This window comes from Eulemur rufifrons, chromosome 29, assembly GCF_041146395.1.
Source record: "Eulemur rufifrons isolate Redbay chromosome 29, OSU_ERuf_1, whole genome shotgun sequence".
NCBI classification, from domain to species: domain Eukaryota; kingdom Metazoa; phylum Chordata; class Mammalia; order Primates; family Lemuridae; genus Eulemur; species Eulemur rufifrons.
This window is the reverse complement of record NC_091011.1, coordinates 68,745,495-68,771,038: the sequence shown is the minus strand read 5'-3', so window position 1 is coordinate 68,771,038 and position 25,544 is coordinate 68,745,495. Positions and strand designations below refer to the sequence as shown.

Here is a 25,544-nt window from a genome sequence, read left to right as displayed (position 1 = left end):
GAAATTGGGGGAGAACTTAGTTGTTCACTTTAGATATGCCTCATATATATGCTAGATGACAAGATTTGGTAGAATGGATCCTTAAAATTCATAGATGTTGGGCATTTGTCTGATTATTTGCATATAATCTCAAAGTTTCTAGATTCTGCAATTATACAGTCAGTAAAAAAAGTTCCTAGATATTACACCTGTGTAATTCTTCAAACTATGAAACCTCAAGTAGCTGAAAGGCTGATCTGTTTTCAGATTGCTGACTTCTCACATATAAAACCTAAATCCTTCACTCTCGTGGCTTTTCTATCACTAATGTAGCTTTGCTATTCTCTACCTGTCCTCACTGATACAGGAAAACCTGTGATGTGAAAAAAAAAAGTGTCTTTTTAAAAAATTGAAATTAAACACAAGGCAAATTTTATTGAAGTTTGTAAAGTTGTTAACTTGTATTTCACTTTGCACAGGACAATGGTAGCTTGATTCAGAATAAGGACAGTAAGAAAGAAAATTTGCAAAAACCTCTCCCAATTTTTGAAATAGAAATTTCTTGAATTTGAGGGTTCATAAAGAGCTCAGGATATATACCTTGTGAATGTCAAGGGTCTACTATAATTAGTTCTCATGAATGGTTTCTTCCTCATCTAATCAGAGAACATCGTTTTCATTTTAAAAATCCCCTATACTATAGCAATCTATTGGCATTTATTAAGTATCTTTGGGAAAAGTAACTTAGTGCCCAACCATAATTTAACTTAAAATCATGTTAGAGTCTTATAATGAGTTTATATATGATTTTCACATTAAGGTAGGGTGACTTAAATATTTTGAAAGAGCAATTCATTATATACTTGCTTGATCTTTCCAAATGCTATGTTTCCAAATTCAGCTTTACTAAAATAATCATAATCAGCACAACCTAAGATGTGCTTAGAAGAATTGACCATTGAATATAACCATTCCAAGAAATTCTGCTTTCAATATTCATTTTGCAATGGGTTTTCTAAAAAATCTGACCAAAGTACTTAAGGAACAATGAAACCATTCTGAAGATGACTTTTAAAAAGTGACTATAAATGTCATCAGTAACAGGAGATTTCTAGCACTAAATAAAATGCTTCACGGTTCTAGGTCCTTCTAAGTTGCTGAGATATTCAAGAGTAGAGTTGCTCTTCTACTAAAACTACAGCTTAAAATAGCATAAAGTAAACTATTCTTGGGGCAAGACAATTAAATATTGGATACTGGATTATAAGAATTAGCACAGTTTTATTATTTTGTTAGCAAAATGATATGCTAGAATATCTTTTTAAGTTTAAGATAGATAGAATTATGCATGAAAGTTCTCATCTTTCATGCATTAAATTGTTACAAGTATTTAAAATCTCTCTTTTCTCAACGTGGGACGAAAGGGACACAGATAAATTAAAATAGACAAGATTAGGAGTTGAGAGAAGAAAACAGAATGGCAAAGGAGAAAAGAATCCAGTTGAAAAGATGAAGGTAGCATAAAAATGTTAAGAAAACCAAGTAGAAGTGTAGAATGTAGTTTTATAGGAAAATATGAATAGAATCCACAGAGGAAACACAAAGAATCTTAAATGTAAGTAAACTTCAAAATAATTTTACTTTTTGTCTTTAATCATGTACTGACACTGTTCTTCACTTTCTCATTCAATTTAGCTTGTATAACCCCTCCAAACATCTTAAGATAAAATTCATAGCCTAAGTCTTAAATCCTATAGAGAGCTCCCATAACAATATTAATGTTCTATTCTTTCTTGCTCTCACTTAAGGTAGAGAAATCAAGGGAGTATATACTTAAAACCCTAATGGATTACAGAAAGAAGCAAGTGCTTGGGTAGCTAAGAAAAGAGGGAATTTGACCTCCTGGAAAGCAATTTTCTTCCATATTTAATTTATGGGAACTCAGTATTATATATGCAATATACATTTTCTTATACTGCAATTTGAGAAGTAAAAGTACATTTATTAATTCTCTATTTTCTATTTAACATTCATGTTAAAGTATGATTTTTCTCCATTCATTATTGATCACTTTACTGTTGTAGATCCTAAGAGTTACTTGTGAATGATAAAGAATGATAAAGGGGGATTTAAAATCATCAATGTTGCAATTCAGTTAAATAGTGTTTATCCATGAAAGTTCTCTCTCATCTTTGTGGACATTGCTTGATATGGTCAATGAGCCCTATCTTTTTAAACTCTCCCTTTTCTTGACCTTCCTTGATAAATACAAATTCGATTGATCTATTTTCCTCTTCTATTTCTTCTGCTTCTTTTTCTTCTTGCTCTAAAAATTATGAATGTTACTGAGCTCCTCTTTGTAAATTACCTGTTCCAGAAATCTCCTCTACTCCCATGGATCATCTATCACTTCTGGATTATTTCACAAATATTTGTCTTTAGTCCTGACCTCTCTGTCAAGCTCTCTAATTTTCCAAAAGCTGGATATTTCTACTTACTTGTCTTGCCATCTCCTCAAACTCAACATATCTAAAGCTCAATTCATCATCAAACCTATCTAAATAGTTTTTAAATGATTATCCTTATTTCAGATTTCTCCCAACTCCTCTCCCTGAAAACTTACTCCAAATATATCATTGCTAACTAGATCTTCACAGAACATTGCTTTGATCACATCACTTCTTTATCAAAAATCTTTAATAGCACCTGCTACCCAAACCATAAAGTACATCACGCGCTTGGCATCTCAGGCTCTATACAACTGGCAATGTGTGTTTGTAGCAGTTCAACCCATTCATTATTACTTTAGTATGACACCTCTATGCTATCAAAACAAACTACTTACTTTCACCTAACCAAATCTCAGAATTTTCTATCTCTACATCTTGATGATATCTTTAAAAAAAGTTCTCCATGAAAAAAATTCCTTTATCTACTAAATTCCTTTTCTTTAAGCCCAACATAGATGCTACCTTCTCTACAACATCTTCCCTGATCATTTTAGCCTGAATTAATAATTTTCTTTTTTAAAATTCTTATTGTTCTTTCTGTTTTTCCCATTTCTATAGCACATCCACTGTGACCCAAAAGGACAAGTTTTAATATCCCCTCAACTTAGTCATAAGTCCCTGAGGTCATTGCACATGATTAATAATCACTCAATTCACACTGAATGAATGAGTGAATGTTTCTTTCTCCCCCAAACTTCCTCCTACTCCCCACTCAGCACAATCTTCTCCTCATTCCTTGTTTCAATAAGTATTTATTGAGCTCTGTTATGCACCAGGCACTTTGCTATGCACTAAAGGTGAGTAGGACATTCATCATCCTTACTGTTATAGAACTTAGAGTCTAGTAGGAAAGATAACATTAACATCTAAGCTTATGTGTGGCAAATGTGAAATATACACACGGGGAAGCTTACAGTAGGAGGAGACACTCTAGTATTCCCTAAAACACTCACCATTATACTGTGGGCATATTTCATATCATTGGAATAGCTGGAAATAGTGAAAAGTTATGGCCAAATAAAAGGAACCATACTATAGAAAATATATAATAAACTTGGATTAAATATAAATTTCTTGAAGCCTATCATAATGGCAATTATTTATTAACTCATTATTCCAGGATTTATGCTAGATACTTTATAGAGTATTCTATTAATCTTCACAAAAATTTTGCAAGATGGGTATCCTTATTCTCATTTTAGAGATGAGGAAATAGGCTCCAAAAGATCAAGTTACTCTACTCCAAGTCCTATTAAGGGCAATGGCAAGGTTCAGATACAAAACACATATTCTTTCTTCCACATGCCTTGAGTAGATCATAAGTTTTCCGCATAAGCACACTTAGCAGTAATGGGCTGGATGTCCCAGACCCTCCTCCACAGGGTGTCAGCCTTGAGCAGCTGGCCATGAGTGGAAACATGCTAGTTTAAGAAAGATTATGTTCTACAACATTCTTGTAAATCTGTCTATTTCATGCTGCCTTTTAAGAAATGTCATCTACTAGAATGGGAAAACCAGGACCACAGAAGGCATAGTCTGTTCTTGCAAACAGTTTTAAAATTAAACTTTTTATCTTATGATCAAGAAACAATGTATTTGACTGCTCATTTTTTTGATATACAGAAAATATAAGTAGCAAAGAATGCTTTTAAAAAATTATTTCTAAGTTTTCTACATCACAATAGAATGCTTTATTTAAACATATCTCAAATTTCCTGATAATGCTGATTTCAATATTTGGGACAAAATGTGGTTTAGCTTCTCTCTAATTCTTATATACTAGAAAATAATATTGAAAAAGAAATATTCAATGTCATTCTTTACCACTGTATAAATGGAATCTTATAATTTCCTAAAACATATTTAGCAATATCTGTTTCTATATCCCATGGAAGGTAGTATTTTTCCCCACAATATTTTACTATAAACATTTATACCATATTCTTGATTTTTTACATAGAATATGAAATTTTAGAATTGCTGATTAGTTTACTACAGAATTTCTGGCATTATCATTTGATTTTACTTTTAATAATTTGGAATAAAGGAATAGAGGAAGGTAGAAATAATGTTAAATTGCATTATATCACAACATACTTAAATGTAGATTATTAAAGTAACACATGGGTAAAATAATTCTTTATGTAGCATACATTTAATGCAATGTATAATATAATATTTCATCAAACAAAACAAAGTTTCCTTAGATGTTGTATAGAATTAAATTTGCACAATGGTTTCCATACATATGGGTTAATTTTTTGATTTCAAAGCATTATTTCTGGCTGTGGCATGTTAATACATAAGTGCTTTGTAACTGAAAACAAACAAATAAAAAATCTTCATAATCCTTAACTCATAAGCTATTATCCAACAAGATATCCCTAATCCTAAAATAATTCAGATGCCTATCACTTACTTCAAAAAACAAAAACAAAATAAATCTTTAGCCATGGAATTTTAGATCTTGTCCATCAGTTAGCCTAAGGTCATTATTTTAAAGATGTTAAGTAACTTCCTCAAACTTATATAACTCTTTTGTGGCAGAGTCAGAATAAGATCCCCAAGTTTAATTCACTTTTGCTTTTTACTATTCCATTCTTGAACTTCTTAAGACAGAATTATAATTCAATTACCTATTACAAAAGAGAGCTTTATATTAGATATTAACCTACAATGAAGGAAGTGATTACAATGCTAAATACTAATATTCATCTAAGATAGCAAAGCAATGGCATTTACCTTAAATTTACGTCTCTGCTCTGCACAGCTGTTGAAGAACCACAAGTCTGTCTCATGGCTGTAAATGTAACAAGAACAATAATGCGACCAATTTTCATATCTAAACTAAATTAAGTAGATTTGTCATAGGCTAGGAATTTGATAATGTATTTTACCAAAAAAATTTAAATTTACAGATTATAGAAGTGTGCATGTGTGTATGTGCATGCAGGCATTTGTGTATGTGTGTGTGTGCATGTGTGTGTGGTGTGTTAACTTTTTCTAAACTGAAAATTAATATCATGAAATTGAGAGCATTAAGCATTCTCTTTGGCTAACGTTCCTCATTATGGATCACTATGGTATATCAAATCTAGGAAGTGCAAGGAGTAGATGTAAATAAATAAAACAAATTAAAATGAGAGGCTGTCTTCAGTTGTTATTACTAGGATAAGTTTTCTGGGATACACAGTAAGAATGTAAAGCAGAAACATCCGGTAATACTTAGGTTAATATCAGCTCCCATTTGTATCACAATCTTTATATATTATTCATCAATATGTCATTCATTGATGTATGTACTGATTAGAACTATTCAATTGGTGTTTCATGGAACCAATAAAAAATGTAAACATGTTTCAAAAAATATATATATTCAGATATCTATACATGAAAGTGAAATCGCTATTACAATTGGTACTCAAGCTTGTCAGATGTGATTTTCTTCCCCCAGTTTGTATTAGACATGCTAATATCTATGTCATCTGTAGCACAAAAACCTGAAAAAATGTAAATGAAAAAATAATAGTAGATAAATGACAGTCTGCTAGAAATAGACTCTGTACCATGTCACACTTCAAATCTGGTCACAACTTAACATAATTCAGGTGAGTGTTAACAAGCAACCGAATATTGTTCTTGTGACTTGAGCCATCAAAACAGTTTTTTTAAATCCGTATTTTCTTTCAAACTTTAGAAAATAGTTCTCTATCAAAAAGTACATTTTAAAATAAAAAACACAAAGTATCTCTTTTGGTCCTCTAAAGATGTGATGCCTGATATAGTAAGAACCATCATGATCTATTAACACCAAATACCTTGCCTTGCAAGCGCAGATTTTGAAATATTTTCAATTATCCTTTTGAAATTTTAAAGATAATCTATACCAACTCTATTATAAAAGTTTGGTTAAATACTTAATTAAGTAGAAAAAGAACTAGACTGTGAAAGAATCATATAAGAAAACTTTTAAAATCTTAATTTCATATTAAATTATTTTAAAAGTTTAACAAAAACATTCTACCTTTTTTTAAAACATAAGTGGCAAATAGTGCACCTCACACTAAATCATATTTGCAGATGCAAGGATAAGCATTACCTTATATCCCTGTTTGACAACAGATGTGTAAACTAGTATAAAATGCTGTTAGGCTTTTATTAGATTTTTAATGCAATCTCAGCATGTCTCCAGTTGCTAAGCTTATCAAGCCCTATGAAATACTAAAAATGTAGGCTCACATTATATTAATTTCAATATATATTTTAGCAAACAAATAAGGCTGCATTCATTATTTCTAAATTGTCATTCATGAAAACCAACTTCTCATTCCTATGATATTTTGGCATGAGACCCCATTAAAATAACAAAATAATACTAAAATGCTAGTTTTATAATCTAAACAATAGAGATATATTCAGATTAATATGCATCACAAAAGATGAAAAACAAGTGACACAATGAAATTCTTTGTAGTAATGGTCAGCAACTGCAATTGTTAAAGGTATCTATGATACTTTAATCACTCTTTCATGCTAGAATAACAAAATTGGAGACTTCTGCTCAAAATTTTATTTATACAATTGGTATATGAACAACAGTTTCTTATTTTAGAGCCATTAATATTCCCAAATTCCATGTGTGTTTTCTAAGAAAAATTATGTATAATTTTAGTAAGTCAAAGTATTAAATCTTGACTTCCAATACAACAACAACAACAACAACAAAAAAGAAAAAAAAAAAAAAAAAGAAAGAAAAACTAAAGCCCAGCCATTCTTTCCAGAGATACCCTGGTAACCAGCAATATAGAAACTTCTACTGGACTTAACTTTGGAGAGGAAGGAGCAACTGCAAATTCTTCTATTTTGTCAAGAAATATGATAAAATAGAATTAGGACAATATGCAATGTTTTTCAGACATTCAAAACAATAACTTCTATCTTTGACGTATGTTGTCAGCATCTAAATCTTCTTTTCTATACCAACAAGAAAGCAAAATTGCCACTCTGAAGCCATAGGGAGGATAAACATTTCATTTGCTATCTTCTGTGACTTTTATGTAAATTTTTCTGTCATGTAAATGCATGGGAGAGACTGTTGGAATGTGATAACTCCATGAAAATATTACACTACAGTTGTAAGTTGGGGTGGTATAAGATGGTGAGGAAAATGTAACACAGAATTGTTGATTAGTTAAAACAAAAGAATGTGAAATTGATTTTAAAAGAGAAAAAAATTAAGAATTTTAAACTCAGTCTGATTCAATAAAACTTTTCATTTCCAATCATGGCAGACATCTGTACTTTAAAGACTGTTGAAACATTCCTTATCCCCAAGTTTCTCTTCTTCCTACCCACCCTCCACAAATGATTTTGTCCCCCCCCAAAATATGTTCTCATCTTAAATTTGTTTAGGGAGCATATATTTAATCCAGTTTTCAGGTAATAAGTAATTTCTGGATTGTGTAGATAGTCTATAATTCTCTGTCATACAAACTGAGCTTCAGAAGGCCATCATGTAAGACTTAGTTACTAACATCTGTGAGTACACCTGAAAATCAAAACAGAGAGCTAGGCCATGAAAAAAAAAAATCAAATGATTGTTTTTGTTAAAATAATGCAACAGTAGATGTTTTAAAAAAACAAAACTAAATTTACCTCATTAGGCATGTATATAACACATGATTCAGGAAAAAGCATTGCTTATTTTTCAACAGAGCTGGTGAACAGTTTGAGAGATGTGTTTTATGCAATTCCAGATCCTACCTTCCAAACATTTAAAGAATACACCTTAAAAATGTTTTCCCCCCCAGAAAATGTCTAATATATTTTGGTTAAGAAGTCTATATAAAGCAATGGTTATATTATGTAACAAAAAGTTACTTTAAAAGACATACATACTATCAGTTTCACAGGACAAACATAGTGAGTAAGGACAACAAACTCCAGAATGTGTTTTTATAACTGTAGCAACAGCAATAACTCCTTGGCAAACTCAAACAGTTTTTTTGGCAATCCTGGAGGTTTTCTGCATTTGTCACTTGGATACAACTGCGGAAGGGCTGTTTAAGACTGCTTTGTTTCCTTCCACACCATTTTCCTATGACTTTGCTTTTAAGGAAGAATTTTCACATTTTAACCTATGTGTGAATAAAATGCCATTAAAATCCCACAAGGGAGTTTTATACACAATTCCTTATGCCTATATATACCAAATGTGGTTCCTACATAATTTTTGCAAGGAGTGACCTTGTAAACTTTTGAAATCTATGCTAATAGAAAATTATTTTTTTCTCTTTTAAGATGATAAAATGAATTCTCTTTATGAATTAAAATTACCTACATATGCAAATGTAATAATTTTCTGTATACATACAACTGGGTCTGCACATCTGTTATCATTATGAACATCTTTTAAAATAAGACCCCAAGGACAGGAATGCTTTACTAACCTGCAGTGGTCTCTGTTTATCACTGCTCTTAGGAGATTTCAATCCACTTGTTTGCTGCTGTAAAAGAAGTTGTCTTGCTGCCTGGAGAGCCTAGAAGTAAAAAGGGAACAATATCTAAATATTTGGTTAAAAGTTAAATTTATTATCAGTTATTCCTCAGTTAGTAGCAAAAGGCTTCAATGTATAAGAACTCCCATCTTTCTTTCTAGAAAGAATCATTCTTTATCTTCCAATATACAAAAAAAAAAAAAAATTGTACACATGTATACAACTTTTCTCAAAATCACAGAGATGCATGCAATCCTGCAGGAAATAAAGTTAATTTGCTTAAAGTGCTTAAAGAGGAAAAAAATCATAAACTGCATCAATAACCTCATTTCCACAAGGAACTTGTCTTTGAGTGTTCAACTAAAATGCCCACTCCCTTTAAAATTATCATTCAATTTGCATTTTCATATTACAATTTTGAAGCAAAAGCAGTAGACTTCAAGTGTTACCGGAAGCTGTAATTAAATTTGACAAATCAACATCAGATTATCTTGAAAGTGAATTAATAAGGATTTTCACTAAAGATTAAAAACACTTTTTTTGTACTTACAATTCAAGGGGAAACCTCTCCTTTGACAAAATAAAGTGCAGTTTTAATGCCAAATAAAATTGAGTGGTTTTCATTTGCATTCTTAGCAAAATCAGAGAACAAAGAAATTACCACTCAACCAATCAGGTTTGTTTCTATGTGTGACAGAATACCAATCAAAACAGAAGATGTTTTCATTTATTTTTATGTTTTCTTTCCCACTCAGGAAAATAAAACTTAACATAAGAAATTAATGTAAGCATTTCATTTACTGGAGGGGGGAATGATTTGTAAATGTACTATATAAACTTATATAGAAACTAGTGACATAAAACTAAATGCATATTAAATTGTTTTAAAGGTAGCAGTATAAACTAATTTAAAAAAAAAAAAAAAACTTTCCAGAGCCTCTTTAAAAATTCATTTTCTCTCTCAACAACTGAGTTCAGTGAACACTAGTGATGAAATTTTTCAACATATAAAACTGAAATAAATCATTGCCTTACTGTGTTATTCACTGTTTTGGAATACAAGATAAATTTTTCATAATGGGAAAAACATTATTATACTAATATTATTCTATAAAAATTAAGATTCTCAGCTGATAAAAAGTACAATTTTGATTGGAATCAATGATCTGGTTTTTAAGAGTTTCTAGTATCCATGACAACAGTTGCTTTGACAAGATGTGCATATGGCATTACACTGCCAGCTGGTGTGAACAATGTTTGAACTACTGCATTGAGATGCTGAGCAAACAGAAAAAGTTGCCACGTCTTAACCCTCAGGGAAGGCAGTCATCCCCTGATCAATTATGAAAAGACAGAGAGAGGGCTGCTACAGTCTGGCTCCAAGCAAGTTTTTAGAGAAGGCAGGCAGACATAGAAACCAAAGTAAACAAACTGAATGCACTAGCACCATCTCCTAACAACATTGATTTGTCTTCCCATAGCTGGATCTGGCACAGTTTGTCAAGCACACTTTTTACATTTGAAGACACACTCACAAGAAGCTTTCTTTTGTTTTTTAAACTTTTGAAGTAATTACAAGTCAGCCTAAATATGTCTAAAGAAGGCACATTCCAGTGAACTCAGGCAATTTATGAGAGTTCAGTTTGAAGGAAACACAAAAAATACTTACTTTATTATCACAAACCTCACTATTTGAGAAATCTCCACTCAATATCCTAAATAATATACCATTCTTTTAGTTGCAATTTATAAAATAACTACAATGATATTTTTTTTCAAATGGAAATTACTATAGCGTGACCTAGGTGGTGCCTATGTGAAATTCTCAAAATAAAACATCAGTCAATTATTTTCCCAGTTGATGCCACACAAGGTTTGTCTAATTTTTTTATGTAATTGCTTTTTTTCTCTTTGAGATGATTAGTTCATTTTGTATATATATATAGCCTTATTTGTATTAAATTCTGTAGTCATTTATTATCCTTAAAAAATTCTAATGAACACAGTTTAAAATCTTGGAATTGTGAATGACTAAGATTCAAAACAATCTTAGAAATTATCTAATCTGACCCTTTCATTTTAGCAAATGAGAAAAATGAGGCCTAGAGTAATCAATTGCTTTGTTCAAGGTCACAAAGCAATTTATGAGTGCTTTGTTCAAGATCTCCTGGCTTCCAGGCCAGAGTGCATTCCATTGTGCCATATTGTCTCTATTCTGTCAAAGGAATCCTCAGATGGCAATGAATAAAATTCTAGTGAAGGAGAATATATAAAATCAGAATGAATTATTCTTTACCTGTAAAGAGAGCATATCCATTTTTCATAACTTAAAAGGGAAATTACAATATAATCTTTTTAAGTATTAAATTTGTAAGTGAATAGAACAACTATCACGGAATAGATACTGTTTTTATGGCTAAATGTCCCCAATATCCTTAACTTGAATTTCATTACATACTTCACTGATACCTGATGGAGTTCTAAACTCTTGTAACATCCCGATTATCTAATCAATTATTACCAACAGAATCACAGAATTCTAGAGCTGGACAAAACCTTAGAAATTGCCTAGCTTTCTCATTTTGTAGACAAGTAATTGAAGAACCAATACTACAATAACTTGATTAAAAGTCACAAAGCAGTAGCAGAGCCTTGTCAAAAATTCAGGCTCTCGTCTCCCAAGCCTAGGACCCTGTCCATTTCATCACCCTACATTCCATTAATTCAACTCAGCCTAAGCAAGTAACCGATGGAATATGTAACTGCGAGGTAATGGCTATAAAAAAACTCTAGAAAATTAAATATATTAGAACTTCTGCTCATGAAAATATCACTAACCAAAGTAATAATAAAAATAGAACATTACAAGATAGCTGGCTAAAATATGCTTCTACTTTTAAAGTATTTTGTTTTTCATATGCATTTACAGTTATTTTTAAAATAGTTGAGGATCATCTTTTAATACAAACTCTTATGAAAAATAACTTCTTGCCTATTTCAACACTCTTTTGGTAGCAGTAGAGATTGATATAGAAAACATAAGAGGTGGGAGAACAAAATGCAATTCCAGGAGATCAGGAATGATTTAAAACTCATAAGCAGAAATCTCTGGCAGTTTGCATTCTAACTGCGTGTATCATATGACATTTTTATTTTCAGTATTCTGGATAACACTTTAGGACTGGATTTCAATAAACAATTGTTCAGAGAGTCTTAGTTCCTCTTTGCAATTTATTATTGGAGCTACGCAAAAGATGAAAGATTATGAGATAAAACACGTCCGTCAATATAAAGTGTTAGGTGTCAAATTATGTGAAATATTAATTTGAAAACCACTTGCCACTTCTATTGATAAATACAAAAGATAAATTCCAAGGCCATTGATAAAGTTCTATGAGCCATTCAGGCATTTATATGGTACCCCCAAGCCACCCTCAAATTAATTTAGAACAAAAGTCAAAAGTTGTTTACAAATTTCCTTTCATAATGACTGAATCTGATTCAAATGAACAACAAGAAAGAGATTTCTAAGGCAGTCAAACCATATCTAGTTTCCAAAAACACATTTGTTTTGAATTAAGGGTGCACTTTACTTAATGAAGTTATCTAATTTAGGTAAAGCTAAAGAAAATTAAGATAGGACATTTAAAAAATTGGAATCAGATTAAATTTAAATATTTTGAAAAAAAATCTTTACAATAGACTACAGGTATGCATTTTGTTCGACTGCAGAGGTATGGAAATGCACATGTTTTCTGTAATTAAGTAACTTTTGCTCTAAAATATTTATTGAAAACAACATTCCTAACAGTTACTGTGTAATTTTAACTAACTTTTGTAAGAAAAGCAAAGTTCAAGCATATCACTCTTCTCTAGTAGTAATAACTTTATGCTAGTTATGAACCCCACAGAGTAATTCTAACGTGTAGATCATTGTGAAAATTAATGGTGAAAAAACTTTGTAACCTGTCAGATATATACTTTTCTTTTCCTGAAGACCACTGTAAACTTTAACCAAAAATAAAATTATTTGAAAATAGTTTAGAAATAACCAATAAAACCAAAAATGTTGAGTATGTTAAGGTTTATAAATAACTTCTTTTTTTCAAAGTATGTATATTTGGGGAAAAACAGACATCAGTCATATCTCTCCCCATAAAAATAGGAATGCTTAACCTATCAGCCTGTTGCATTTGAGACATTAAAATGAAAAATGACATCTACGCCCATTAATATCTTCAATGTATAAACAGCACAGCGTGACACATTCTTGAGAGCTGAAGGCTACAAAATCTCTCTGAAACATAAATAACAAAGCACTCAGAAGCATATTTGATGTTGATATTCATCTCTGAGAAAAACACTGTTGCCTAGGCTTCTTATGAAAATAGATGCAGCCCAAATGGATCTCCTGTAATTGGTTTCAGATAGCGAGGTCAGAAGAAATATGATACAAGAAACGATTATGTGGAACAGGCGAAACAAGAATGTTTACACAGGCACTCCCTAGTTATACTGACAAGGGGTATACACTTTGCAGATAACCAGAACCAAAAAAAAAAAAAAAAAATTGCCAGCAGGACATCCAGATTTTTGCTCCTCATATTCATATATTTTAACCTTTAACATATTACGTCTTCAACATGTTACTTTGAATACTGAACATAAGATAAGTTTTCAAACAGAGTTTAATTTTCTAATTATTTTCCCAGGTGTGGTTGATAAAAAGTGTAGTCAGATCCTTCCATAAAGAACACGAATTCCTATTGTGTTTGCCCTTTCTTCATATGATGCTCCCACTAAAGAAAATACACTGATAAATGTAATCTGAAGTCTCATAATGTTATTTAATAGAAGAAAATTAATCATCTAATTGTCATAACGTATTTTCAAATAGCAATCTATCAGAGTGAAATTATGCATTTGCAGTTATTGACCCTTAATTTTTTCATGCCTGATACATAATTAGACTACATTTGTTGAAAAAAGCTAATTATTAGAAAATATTTAAAAAAAAATTTTTTTAATGTATATTTCACATAAACTTAGAGAATAAATGTGTGTATATATTGTACTTATATTTTGCATCACTATGGAGGACAAATTGAGATACTAAGATCATTTTTTATAATAACTATAAAAGAGTACTACACTGTAACAAGAGTAATAAGAGTGAATAATTACTTGCAAAGCACCGTATTTACTAATTGGATGTCAGGCTCTTTTGGCTTAGTATTTATGATGTAGATGCAAAGCAGAGAGAATCAAGTTATTGAATCTGTGATGGAATGGATTCTCATGTCACCCTCTGAAGTAAGAATAAAGTCCTCATGGTTCAGGTCCAAACCCAATGCTCAGTATATTCCACTATGGCTGCAGACTCCCAGATGATCTCAGAAATCATTTCATGAAATAAACCTGTCAGTTAACAGTAATTAATGGCTACGACAGGTTTTGTTTTTTCAGATCTAGAATCATACACTCAGTTTAATGGGATGAACACATTCTCTTCCTTAGAGTTTGCATTCCACAGGCTACAATAAATAATACCAAGTAGCTTGGTATTCATAGCTCTATTTTCTTCATTATTTTCTTGCTAATGACAATGAACTGCTAATGGAACACACAGAAGAACAATAATATTACTTACAATAATACTAAATACAATTCTCATTTACATATTATCAAATTCTGTCGAACTTTAAAATGCTCAAGTATAAAGGTAAAGATGAATTGAAACCAGTTTTATTAAAATTAATGATTTTAAAACCTCTTTTTCATGGTACATATTCCAGAAACATGGTTTATGTGAATTCTCTTGATCATTTCTCTTTCTGCTATAAAATATTTTATTATTTTTCCCCAAAAAAACTTTGGGTTTATTTTCTGTTTCTCACATACCTTAGAAGTTTTTTTTTTTTTTTTTTCATTATGAGGCCAATATCATCTTTTGTTTGGATATGGATTGAAGACTCGTTACTGCTATATTGCTATAATTTTAACTGGCATATTAGATATTAACTGAAAATACATTCTACTAAATTATAGCATAATATCTGAATGTAAACTTTTACTTGAATCCTCTGTTCTGAATTTCCTCTTCAATTTAAAAGTAAAATTGCAGAGGAAGTAGTATTTGGGAAAATATTTGGAATTATAAAACACATACAAATTGCTTGTTATTAAAGATTTTTGTGCGTATGTCCCATCTACCAAGCAAAGAGAAGCACTGCACATTTGTGGAGGCCCGAGTGGTGATAGGACATTGTTTCTACCTTCAAAAAGCTTACTATCTAATAAGAAATATCTAGTTGAGTGTCAAAAGGCTATAAACAACATTTTAAAAATGTTTCAGGTGTTCTTCAGTTGAAGAACTCAGAGAATTTTTTTAATTATTTTTTTATTTCACCATATTACAGGGGTATAAATGTTTAGGTTACATATATTGACTTTGCCCCGCCCAAGTCAGAGCTTCAAGTGTGTCCATCCCCCAGAAGGTGTGCACTACACCCATTAGGTGTGAATATACCCATCCCCTCAGAGAAATTTTTATGGAGGATACAATATTTGGGCTGACTTATAAGAAATGTTTCATCTTGTAGAGATGACAGAAGGCCATGCCCAAGCAGAAGCAAAAAAATGTGAGATCATGCACAGTGAAAAGAAAATAACTGATCTTGGATAGAGCATATGCTTAGTTTAGGAGCTAGTGAAACATGATAGTTATAACTAAACAATAAATGACAAAAAGTCTTGATGCTATTTATCAGGTAAGGACAAATGTTGCTGAAATCTGAAAACGATAAAATAAATTTGGCCCAGGACAATATTGAAGTCATGACGTGAAGGATAGATTATAAGCGATGAAAAGAGTGAGACAAGATGGGGTAAAAAGACCAGTAAAAATGTACGTACAACTGTCCAAATAAGAGATAAAAATAATAAGAAAATTTTGTTAGTTGAAAACATGAATCACAAAAGTATTATCAAAATAGAACTGTCAGAGCTTGGTAACTGGGTATGGGGTAAAGGCTAGGAAGAAGTCCATGATGACTCCAAAATTTTAAGTCAAATGTAACTGAGAGAACAGCTGTGCCATTATTTTGAAAGGGGAAATTAGATTATAAAACAAAAGCTTTGCAAAAAAGATGACACTGTTTACCTGCTGGCAGGATAACCAAGAGAATATTTCTTTATGGATAGTAAAAAATGCAGAGCTCTAGGTTGAGAGTGATCAGGATGACAACAGATTTTCAAAAGTAACAGATAGATGTGCAGCTAAGGCAAAGACAGTCTATTAGATTGCTGATGAAGAAAACAAAGAGAGAGGAAGAGTCAAAGCCCAAAATTTGGGGAACATTTTGTTGAGAGGAGATGAGAAGATAGTGACAAGTAATTGTGAGGAGAGCTCAGTAATAGAAGTCAAAAAGACTTCTGGAAAAGGTTAAATACCAAGTTACCATATGACCCATTAATTCCACCCCTAGATACAGTATATACCCAAGAGAAACAAAAACATATATCCCCACAAACAGTTATATGTGAATGCTCATAGCAACATTATTCATAATAGCCAAAAGATTTAAACAAACCAAATGTCCATCAACTCATGAATAGGCAAACAAAATATGGTATATTTATATGATGAAATATTTGTCTCTAAAAGAGATTGAAGTATTGATATCTGCTACAACATGGATAACCCTTTAAAACATGCTAAGTACAAGAAATCAGTAACAAAAGATCACGTATTATATGGTTCCATTTGTATGAAATGCCCAGAATAGGCAAATCCATAGAGACAAAAAGTAGATTAGTGGTTGCCAGGGGCTGGAGGAAGGGCAGAATAGGGAATGACTGCTAATGAGTACAGGGTTTCTTTTAGGGTGGTGAAAATGTTTTGGAGTTAGATAGTTTTGATGGTTGCACAACTCTGTGAATACACTAAACACCACTGAATTGTATTCTTAAAAAGAGTAAATTTTGATATGTAAATTATATCTCAGTAGAACTGTTATGTAAGAAACAAATGTGTTGGGAGAGGATGGATGATGAAATTTTCAAACACCAAAAACTGAAAGAGGCTAAGGATTGATGAAAGTGCGTGTTGATCTGATAATTTGTATGTGAGCTATCAGATGTTAGTTCCCATAAAGTACTGAAGTAGAAGTTAAGATCCCAGGGAGTTAGTGGGGAATAAATGGGGAAAAACCATGGCCATGAGTGCAAATAATTCTTTTGATTAGTTCTGTGAGACCAAAATAAAAGAGAATTAAAGTTTGAGAGATTTTGTTTATTGTTTGTTTTAAATAAATAAAACTTAATAATGAGCTTAATAAATATGGCAGAAAATAAGTTTTAAAAAAGAGAATTGAGAAAGTCCCTGGGGAGTTGGGAAAGAACTAAATCAAGGAGCAAGAGCAGGCGATAGCTTTGTAAGGAGAAGAAACATATCTTCCTGTGAGACAGGGTGAGGCGATGGGAAGATGAGTGACCTTGAAATGCATAGGTAGGTTTATACTGGATGGTTCCAATTGGAGGTGCAGTTATATATTGAGAATGAGAGAGAGATTAGAATTTCTGGAGAAACAAAAGTGGGGAAGCTTTTCTATTACTGTTTTGAGGAACATAGCTCATGAATAAAAATTGACATATAAAATGTTGCTGGAGTATAAAATGGGCTCCCATATACATTGATGACATATAAATATATGGATGTTTCCTTCTGAGGTGTTGCCTCCAGAACTAAATAAAGAACTACATATTTCTCTACTGCTCTAATTTGGCGTCGTCACTACTAAATTAAAACTTTTAAACTGATCAAAGGGTCTTGCACCTCTAGTTATATCAAGGTATAAGAGATGAGTCACAATACATGCTATGTCATGGTACATTCTGAGAACCGGTTGTCCTTAGTTTTTAAAAGACAGCAAAATAAAAATATGTATCTGTGATGCTGCTACTAGTGGCACAGCTGACTACTTAAAAGCTTCCATTTACAACTGGGAGAGAAACTATGATGTAGCAACACTGGCTAGATTTTAGAAGACATCTTTTTCCTCTTGTTAGTTGACAAATGTGGACTATATAATCACATGGAACCTTAATTTTCTCATTTATTAAATGTGGTTAATAATGCTTAACTTTGTCCATAGGTAATTTGTGAAACCAGAGAGGATAATGTATTTAAAAGTATTTTAAAAGCTAGAGTATAAAGTAGTATTATTCCAAGTGAAGACTTGCAATTATATGATTCCTCCAGAGGATATCAGTTCTTCCAAGTATATGATACTGGTCATTTTTTTATTTTTTTTATTTTTTTAATTTTTATTATTTTTTTTATCATTAATAACAATTTAATTTTACAGGATCAAAGAGTCTAACAGTATATCTTGTTAGATACAGTATGTCCTCATAATGTATACATTATTTATTGTACAATGATATGAAATAATATGGGAAATATTCATGATAAATTATTAAGTGAACAATGCAAGTTAAAAACAACAGTTTCATATTTTTCCCCCCCCCCCTTTCCCGAGTCAGCACCTTCAAGTGTTACCACTCCCCAAACGGTGCGCAATGCACTCATTGTGTAGGCATACCCCCATCCCCTCCCCCACCCCCCACCTCAGTCTGTTGTCCAATTTGATACTGGTCATTTTTGACTGATTCTTAACTTTTAGCTTTAAGTGAGTTTGCTAAATAGGCATGCACATTTTAAGTAATGAGTCTGGCACACCATAATTCCTGAAAGTTAACCTCAATATTTATTTAGTTCTCTGTAATCTTTTCAAATTGGAAAATGTGCCATTGGATAGAAAAGATATCTTAATACCTTCATGTTCTATGATATTCTGAAAACTCGTATTTTAATTTCCTGTGGTCCTTTGAGGGAAGGGGTACTTTATGTATGTACTTGTGAGATATATCCCATCTTTCCCCAGTCCCACATCACCAGATCTGCATGAATATACACATACATAATACATCCTAGGTTATGGGATCACCTGTACTCAAGGATCTTTTAGTATCGAAGGAAAGATAAAATATGTTCAACATAATTACAGTGCAATGCAGAAATGCACATTTAAAAAGCATTATAACACATTTTACTAATCCATTCATGAATTGATGGGCATTTGGGTTGTTTCCACATCTTTGCAATTGTGAATTGTGCTGCTATAAACATTCAGGTGCAGGTGTCTTTTTTATAGAATGACTTTTGTTCTTCTGGGTAGATGCCCAATAATGGGATTGTTGGATCAAATGGTAGGTCTACTTGAATCTGTTTAAGGTTCTCCATATTGCTTTCCACAGGGGTTGCACTAGTTTGCAGTCCCACCAGCAGTGTATGAGTGTTTCTGTGTCTCCGCATCCACGCCAACATGTATTGTTATGGGACTTTTTGATAAAGGCCATTCTCACTGGAGTTAAGTGATATCTCACTGTGGTTTTGATTTGCATTTCCCTGATGATTAGAGAAAAAGTGACTATGAAGTTTCAGTAGAAACAGGAAGGAAGAAAAGGAAAATTAATATTTATTAAGTGCTCATTATATGCCAGTTATTATTCTAAATCCTTGCACATTCTATTAATGTCTCATTTTATCCTCAAAACATCCTCCTTTATCATAGGTGTGTAAACTAAGATTCAGAGTAGTTAAGTTATATGTCCAACCTGTTTCACAAAACCTTGAAGTGCCATAAGAGATTTGAATGACTATTTGGCTGACTTTGAAGCTCATGCTCTTTCCACATGGGGTAGTAAAGAAGATTTTTATTATTGAAGAGACTTTTATACAGTAAAAGACTCAAGTAAAAAACTGCTTGGGGTATAAGAGAACAAAATATATTCTAATTCATTAACAACGTTGCTAGTTATACCAACTACAATAACATAAAGAATTCCAAATTATATTTTTCTTATTTTTCACGAAGAGAATTAGACATATAAGCTTACATTCTAAAGGGATTTTACTGTCCTTAAAAGACAATGTTTGTGAAGTTATTAAGCACTTGATTCAGGATGCTGGTTCTAGAGAAGAAGCTAATACTACAGATGAAAAATGTTTAATAATCATCTTTTTTCACAACTGAACACAAAATAATATCATCTGTAAATAAGCATTATATATGTACTACAGGGTGTCCCAAAAGTCACCACACATAGGGAAAATGGGAAACTTGTAGCTCAATGTACCTTCGTTTACAAAGTATTCATTATAAAATTTTACAGAATTTTTCCTTTGCGTGGAGACTTTTGGGACACCCTGTATTTTCTGATGAAGTTAGAAGTAGAATTGCCAGATAAAACAGAAGGTGCCCAGTTAAATTTGAGCTTTTATTTGTGTTTTTACTTGCTAAATCTGGCAACCCTAGTTTAAAAAAGTAAGCATTTCGCAATATGTTGCCAAGATACCAGGATTTTTTATACCAAGTTTTTCATTTAAAGGTAAAATAACATTTATGTGATCAGTGGAAATGTTTTTTAGTCCTCATGATTAATGAAATCATCTTATCTGTATTCAACAGGTTAGCTGGGGGAGTGACTTGGAGGGTGGGCTGCTTTCCTATGAGAAAAAAGGTTCACGAGGCCACTAATGGACAGCAAAAGGATGAGGTGGACCACTCCAGAGGAAGAGTAAGTGCCAGTCCGAGAAAAGCAGAGGAAAAGCTTCTTTTAGAGTTCACACTCTAGCTTTCTGCAAGTGGAGGCACAGATGAGAAAAATGCAAAACTTTGGTTCTCTGTTCACCTTCCTCTCAGCAATGATGAGGATCAGTAGACAGAAACCCTGCGGCAAAGATTATGACCCTGCTTGACACCAAGGGCAGTAAATGCTACAGCAGATCTAAAGGAAAGAGGCTTGAGGGAGAGAATCTCTGCCTGCATTGTAACCCAGAGGCTAACTAGGCCAGTCCCAGGGGAGGAAAGGGATGGGGGGAGAGCAAAACCATCTGAGAAGAGAAGGGCCTTGATTAGTGCAGGTGCAGACACAGTGCGTTCAGAACCTCCAAAGGAAAAGCCCTTAAAGCTAAAATTAGAATGTTCTTAGAAACAAAACCACTGAGTTGCCAAAGAGGCCTCAGAAATTCCAAGTTCTAATCCCAGTATTATTCTGAGTTTCTGTATGATCTCATCCCTATTACTGGTGATGGTGATCTCTGGATAAATTCCTTCTTCCCATTTTATAGGGCAATCTATATAGTGAAACATAAAACTCATTAAAGATAGGAAATGCTAGTCATTGACAGCCAATTGCTTATGAAGTATTGCAATTATTAAAAAATGTTTATTAAATAAATGAAAGAATGCATTTATGTTAAGAGCGTAGAATTTTGTATTTTTAGGCTATGTTATTTATAATGTAAATTATGAAGCACATATATTCCTGTGTAACTTTTTGAAGCTATTTCACTCAGATAGATTTTAGAGATCTTGGGCAAACACACCTTAGGGAGGAACCCAGGATATTTCCATTTTCTGTTCTAGCTATTACCAAATTTAGGTTAGATTACCTTCATCATATAATTCGGTAAATTTGGAGTCATTAACATTCTAATGTGATACAAGTGTTCTTTTCAATAATGTAAACAAATGCCGATAATAATCATTACCTTTATAGATTAATGACTCCATCTATGTAATTTTTAGCGAGTCATCTGGGCTTTTGTCCTAAAAATATTCTCAAGTCTCCTGAGTTTTTTAAATTTAACTCTATCAAAGTGGTTAATATATTTCTGATTTCAAAATTATTTCTTATACTTAATTATCTGTGATATGACACTTTTAAAAATAGGTATATAAATAAAAATATACAAATATCCACTTATAAAATAGTGCCTGTTGGTAGATAATCAACAGTTTAAGAATCAGTAGATAGGAAGGCCCAGGAAGGGTCTTGTTGTAAGAAATGACTTGCTGGGAAACGAAGTTTCTAAAGGTGAATACTCCTTTACTGTTTTGTTTTCACTCCATTACCACAATGAGACTCAAAGCCAGGAGAAAAGGAAAAGTTTCTCCCTCACCAGTTTTATTTTAAACAAACTTTGGTCAGTGGCCCATTTGTCAAAGAGGCACATAAAATCTAAAACCATGGGCAAGCTTCTGCATCCTGCATTAGCACAAGTAGCATTTCTATTAAAAACCTACTTTACCTGATTATTTTAGGTGACTACATTCAATTACCCTTAACATTTACTACTGTAAAACTCCTTAAGGGCTGAAAATGTTTCTAAATCTTTATGTCCTTAAGAATGCACAGCACAGTAGCTTGCATCTAGTCATTCAAAAGATATTTAATTGAAAAATATGTTTCTTTAGATATTTTTAAAGTTGTAAAACACAAGCATTGCTTAGCTGGTACCAGATTGTACACTAAGTGAAGAAACTAGCTACAGGAACCATAACTGTGCTTTGCACATGGTACAGACCTTTACAGTGATGACTCTGGAGGAGTGATTAGTGATCTACAAAAACAATGAATAGCATAAATGAGATTTCTTTCTCTTTAAAGTTATACTAAAATTTTTTACTCATGACCTTTGCACAATGTATTCTTTATCTCTTTCATTATTTTTTTTAAAGTGAAGATCGAAAAAATTACTATTGACTATTAGAAAAGCTTTATCTCACTTTATTAAGTTAGAGTTCTTCAATTATTCTAGGCAGATTATTGAAGTATTTAAAAGAAATCAGAAGACAGGTGCAGGGACACATGCCTGTAGTCCCCGATACTTGGAAGGGTGAGGCAGGAGGATTGCATGAACCCAGAGTTTGAGTCTATCCTGGGCAACATAGCGAGGCCCCATCTTTTTTTTCTAGAACAAAAAAAAAGTTCTAGAAAAGAATCTACACATATGGGTGTTTTCGTTATTCAGTTTAAGAATTTGTTTACTTAAAAATGTAAGTATTTTTCATGCTTTTTCAGATACAGTTATCTATGAAATTAGAATTCTATTAAAAATATTTTCAATATTTACTAATATCCATGTACAACTAAAGAAGTACTCTATGTAAAAGAGTAAACTTATTTAGGCAAATATCATACAGTTGTTTTAAATTAAAAATAGAAATAAATTTCAAATTCACCAAAGTATACCATTCTTTCCAGTCCTTAGAAAAACTCACTTTCGTTTAATATAATCCTCTTCTGATATTTAGATTTTCCAATTTTTGCAATTTTAAGTAATATTGCAATAAACTTTCTTATAAAACAGACTTCTGATTATTTCCCAAAAGTTTAATTGCTGGGTCAAATTATATTCAGATATTAAATTTTGATACTCATTGTCATAATGTTCCTCCGAATGACTGCATTCACTTACAGTCCCACTACAGTGTATGGAAACACTCATTCTACCATACTCATTCATTGTTACTTCTTTTTAGTCTTTTCTAAACTAATAGGCAAAAATATTTTATTTTAATTTGTTGTGCTTCCCTAATTAGAAATTGATGTTTTAGAAAACATACCGAATATCTATTGTAGTCTCACTAAGAATTAATGAATTACTAATAAATGGGCCATTGTACCAGATATTTTACTCACTCATTCATTCAACTAATATTTTCAAGTCTTTACTTTCTGTTAGATACTAGAGATGAAAATGTGGACAAGACAGGCAAAGTTTCCTGTATGTCCTCTCAGAGTTTGCAATTTAATCACTGACAAGTAAATATTACCTGGTAGTGTTGGCTTTAAGTTTTTTGGTTTTTTCATCATATTATATACTATGCGACAGAGATCACTAAACTACATTGGTCATGCTCTGCTTTTGAAACTAATTTTCCATAATATGGTAGATCAAAATAGTATGAGGAAGAACTCTTCATTAAAAAAATACGAGAACTTCACATGGGGAGAATTCCATATGGCTGGCAGTTAAGAAGAATGACTATATTTTGAAACATGAAAAAGTAATGACATTGCGTTCCAGAAGCAATTTTTCTATAAGGTGAGAGTCAAAACTATTGTAAAGCCAATAACCCATAGGACTGATGAGGACATAGGTAGCTTATCCTGTGATAAAAAGTGTGCAAAAAGTTTCTTTCAAAAAGTGGCTACATTTTTTAAATATATAAAGCCCTGCCCTAAATAATATCTATTTAAAATAAGCTGTTTAACCACGTATTTTAAGAAAAATGCTCCATCTAATGTTTTTCTTCTTTAAATATTTTGGCATGTTATCACAAAGGAAGCATATGAAAGAATGCTTATAGAAAGATGGATGGTTAAAACTGAAAATTAAAACTTTATTTCTGAGGGTCACACTGGGAAGAAGATGCTTAGCAATCTTGGAGAAATCCCAAATGGCTTTTGCTCAAAATGGCCCTTTTCTCCCAATGTCTCAAAAGATATTAAACCTCTCATAGAAGAGGGATTTTGTTGCCCCCTGTGAAGGCTTCTTATGATTGCAGAACTGCCTATTTAAGAACTGCACACTTTCTCATGGAGGACACATTTTGGCACTCTCCTGTAATTATCTTCATTTACATAACTAGCACCTAACAGACCACTCACCAGAGTGGAACAATAAGCTGTGCTTGCTCCGATCATCTTTATGTTGAAGTTAAGCCATTACACTGAATCCTGAGACATGCTATTGTCAAGTCCCCTGGCATTTCTACTGCTATCACTTGTCTGTTGTTATAGGAGAATGCTTACTGCCAGAATCCGCTGGCAGAAACTCAATTTCTGAGTCCAATACTAATTCATTACAAAGTCTGCAACAGCTGGGACACTGGTATACACAAATGAGGCATTCTGAAATTTGAGAACAAATCCAAAATACACACTCAGGATCTTCCTGTGATTCCACAGCCATGGAAATAGCTATTTTTTTTTTTTTAAAAAGGATCCTGTCAAAATCTCACCCTGCCAACACCAAATTAGACCCTTGTGATTTGAGCCTCTATGGTAGTGCTACCTCCCTGCTTTGCTTTTATTAAAAATTATTTTAAAGGTCTCAGCTATTCCATGTTTAATGTGTCTTGGAAACATAGGACAATACATGTAATGTAGGGGATAAGATAAAGAACACCTTGAGCACATCTATCCGCAGGGAAGTCACCATTCTGTGAAATAAAAAGATGCTGCAAAGATGAGTTAGATAATAGGCACAAGGGAAGAATGGTGGAGTAGAATAGAAGCACAGTACAAAGTAGGAAGGGTGACAGTGATAAAAACACTGACAAAGAGCAGTAGGATATTTTTAATTTCTTCCATTTCTATGTCTACTTACTTGAAGAATGATATCAAATAACTAATGATGTGATTAACTCAACCAAAATTTTAAATTATTTAAATTAATAGACCCTTTGGGTTAAAAATGCTGCTACTGCTACGTGCAACTCTTGGGAAACTATTTTTATTACACTATGGTTACCTGTATAATATTTCACTGTCAAGCCTTGTTTCTGCTAAGTTAGTCCATCAACTTCCATTTGAGAAAAAACAAAAATATTTTTATATAAAAGTAAATAAAATAAGAACACATTTAAATTTCATTAATTTCACAAGTATTACTAATACACACTTAACTTAGAAATACTGT

The 25,544-nt window shown here is 32.2% G+C and overlaps 1 protein-coding gene across 6 annotated transcripts in view; it reads right to left on the bottom strand.

Annotated features, from left to right (window-relative positions):
* FOXP2 (forkhead box P2) overlaps nt 1–25,544 on the bottom strand; it is a 241,094-nt gene that overhangs the window by 141,055 nt on the left and 74,495 nt on the right. For all 6 annotated transcript variants that reach the window (XM_069462525.1, XM_069462524.1, XM_069462520.1 and 3 more), the window contains one exon: nt 8,939–9,028. In XM_069462525.1, the coding sequence (XP_069318626.1) occupies nt 8,939–9,028 (90 nt within the window). The remainder of the gene's footprint in view (nt 1–8,938; nt 9,029–25,544) is intronic.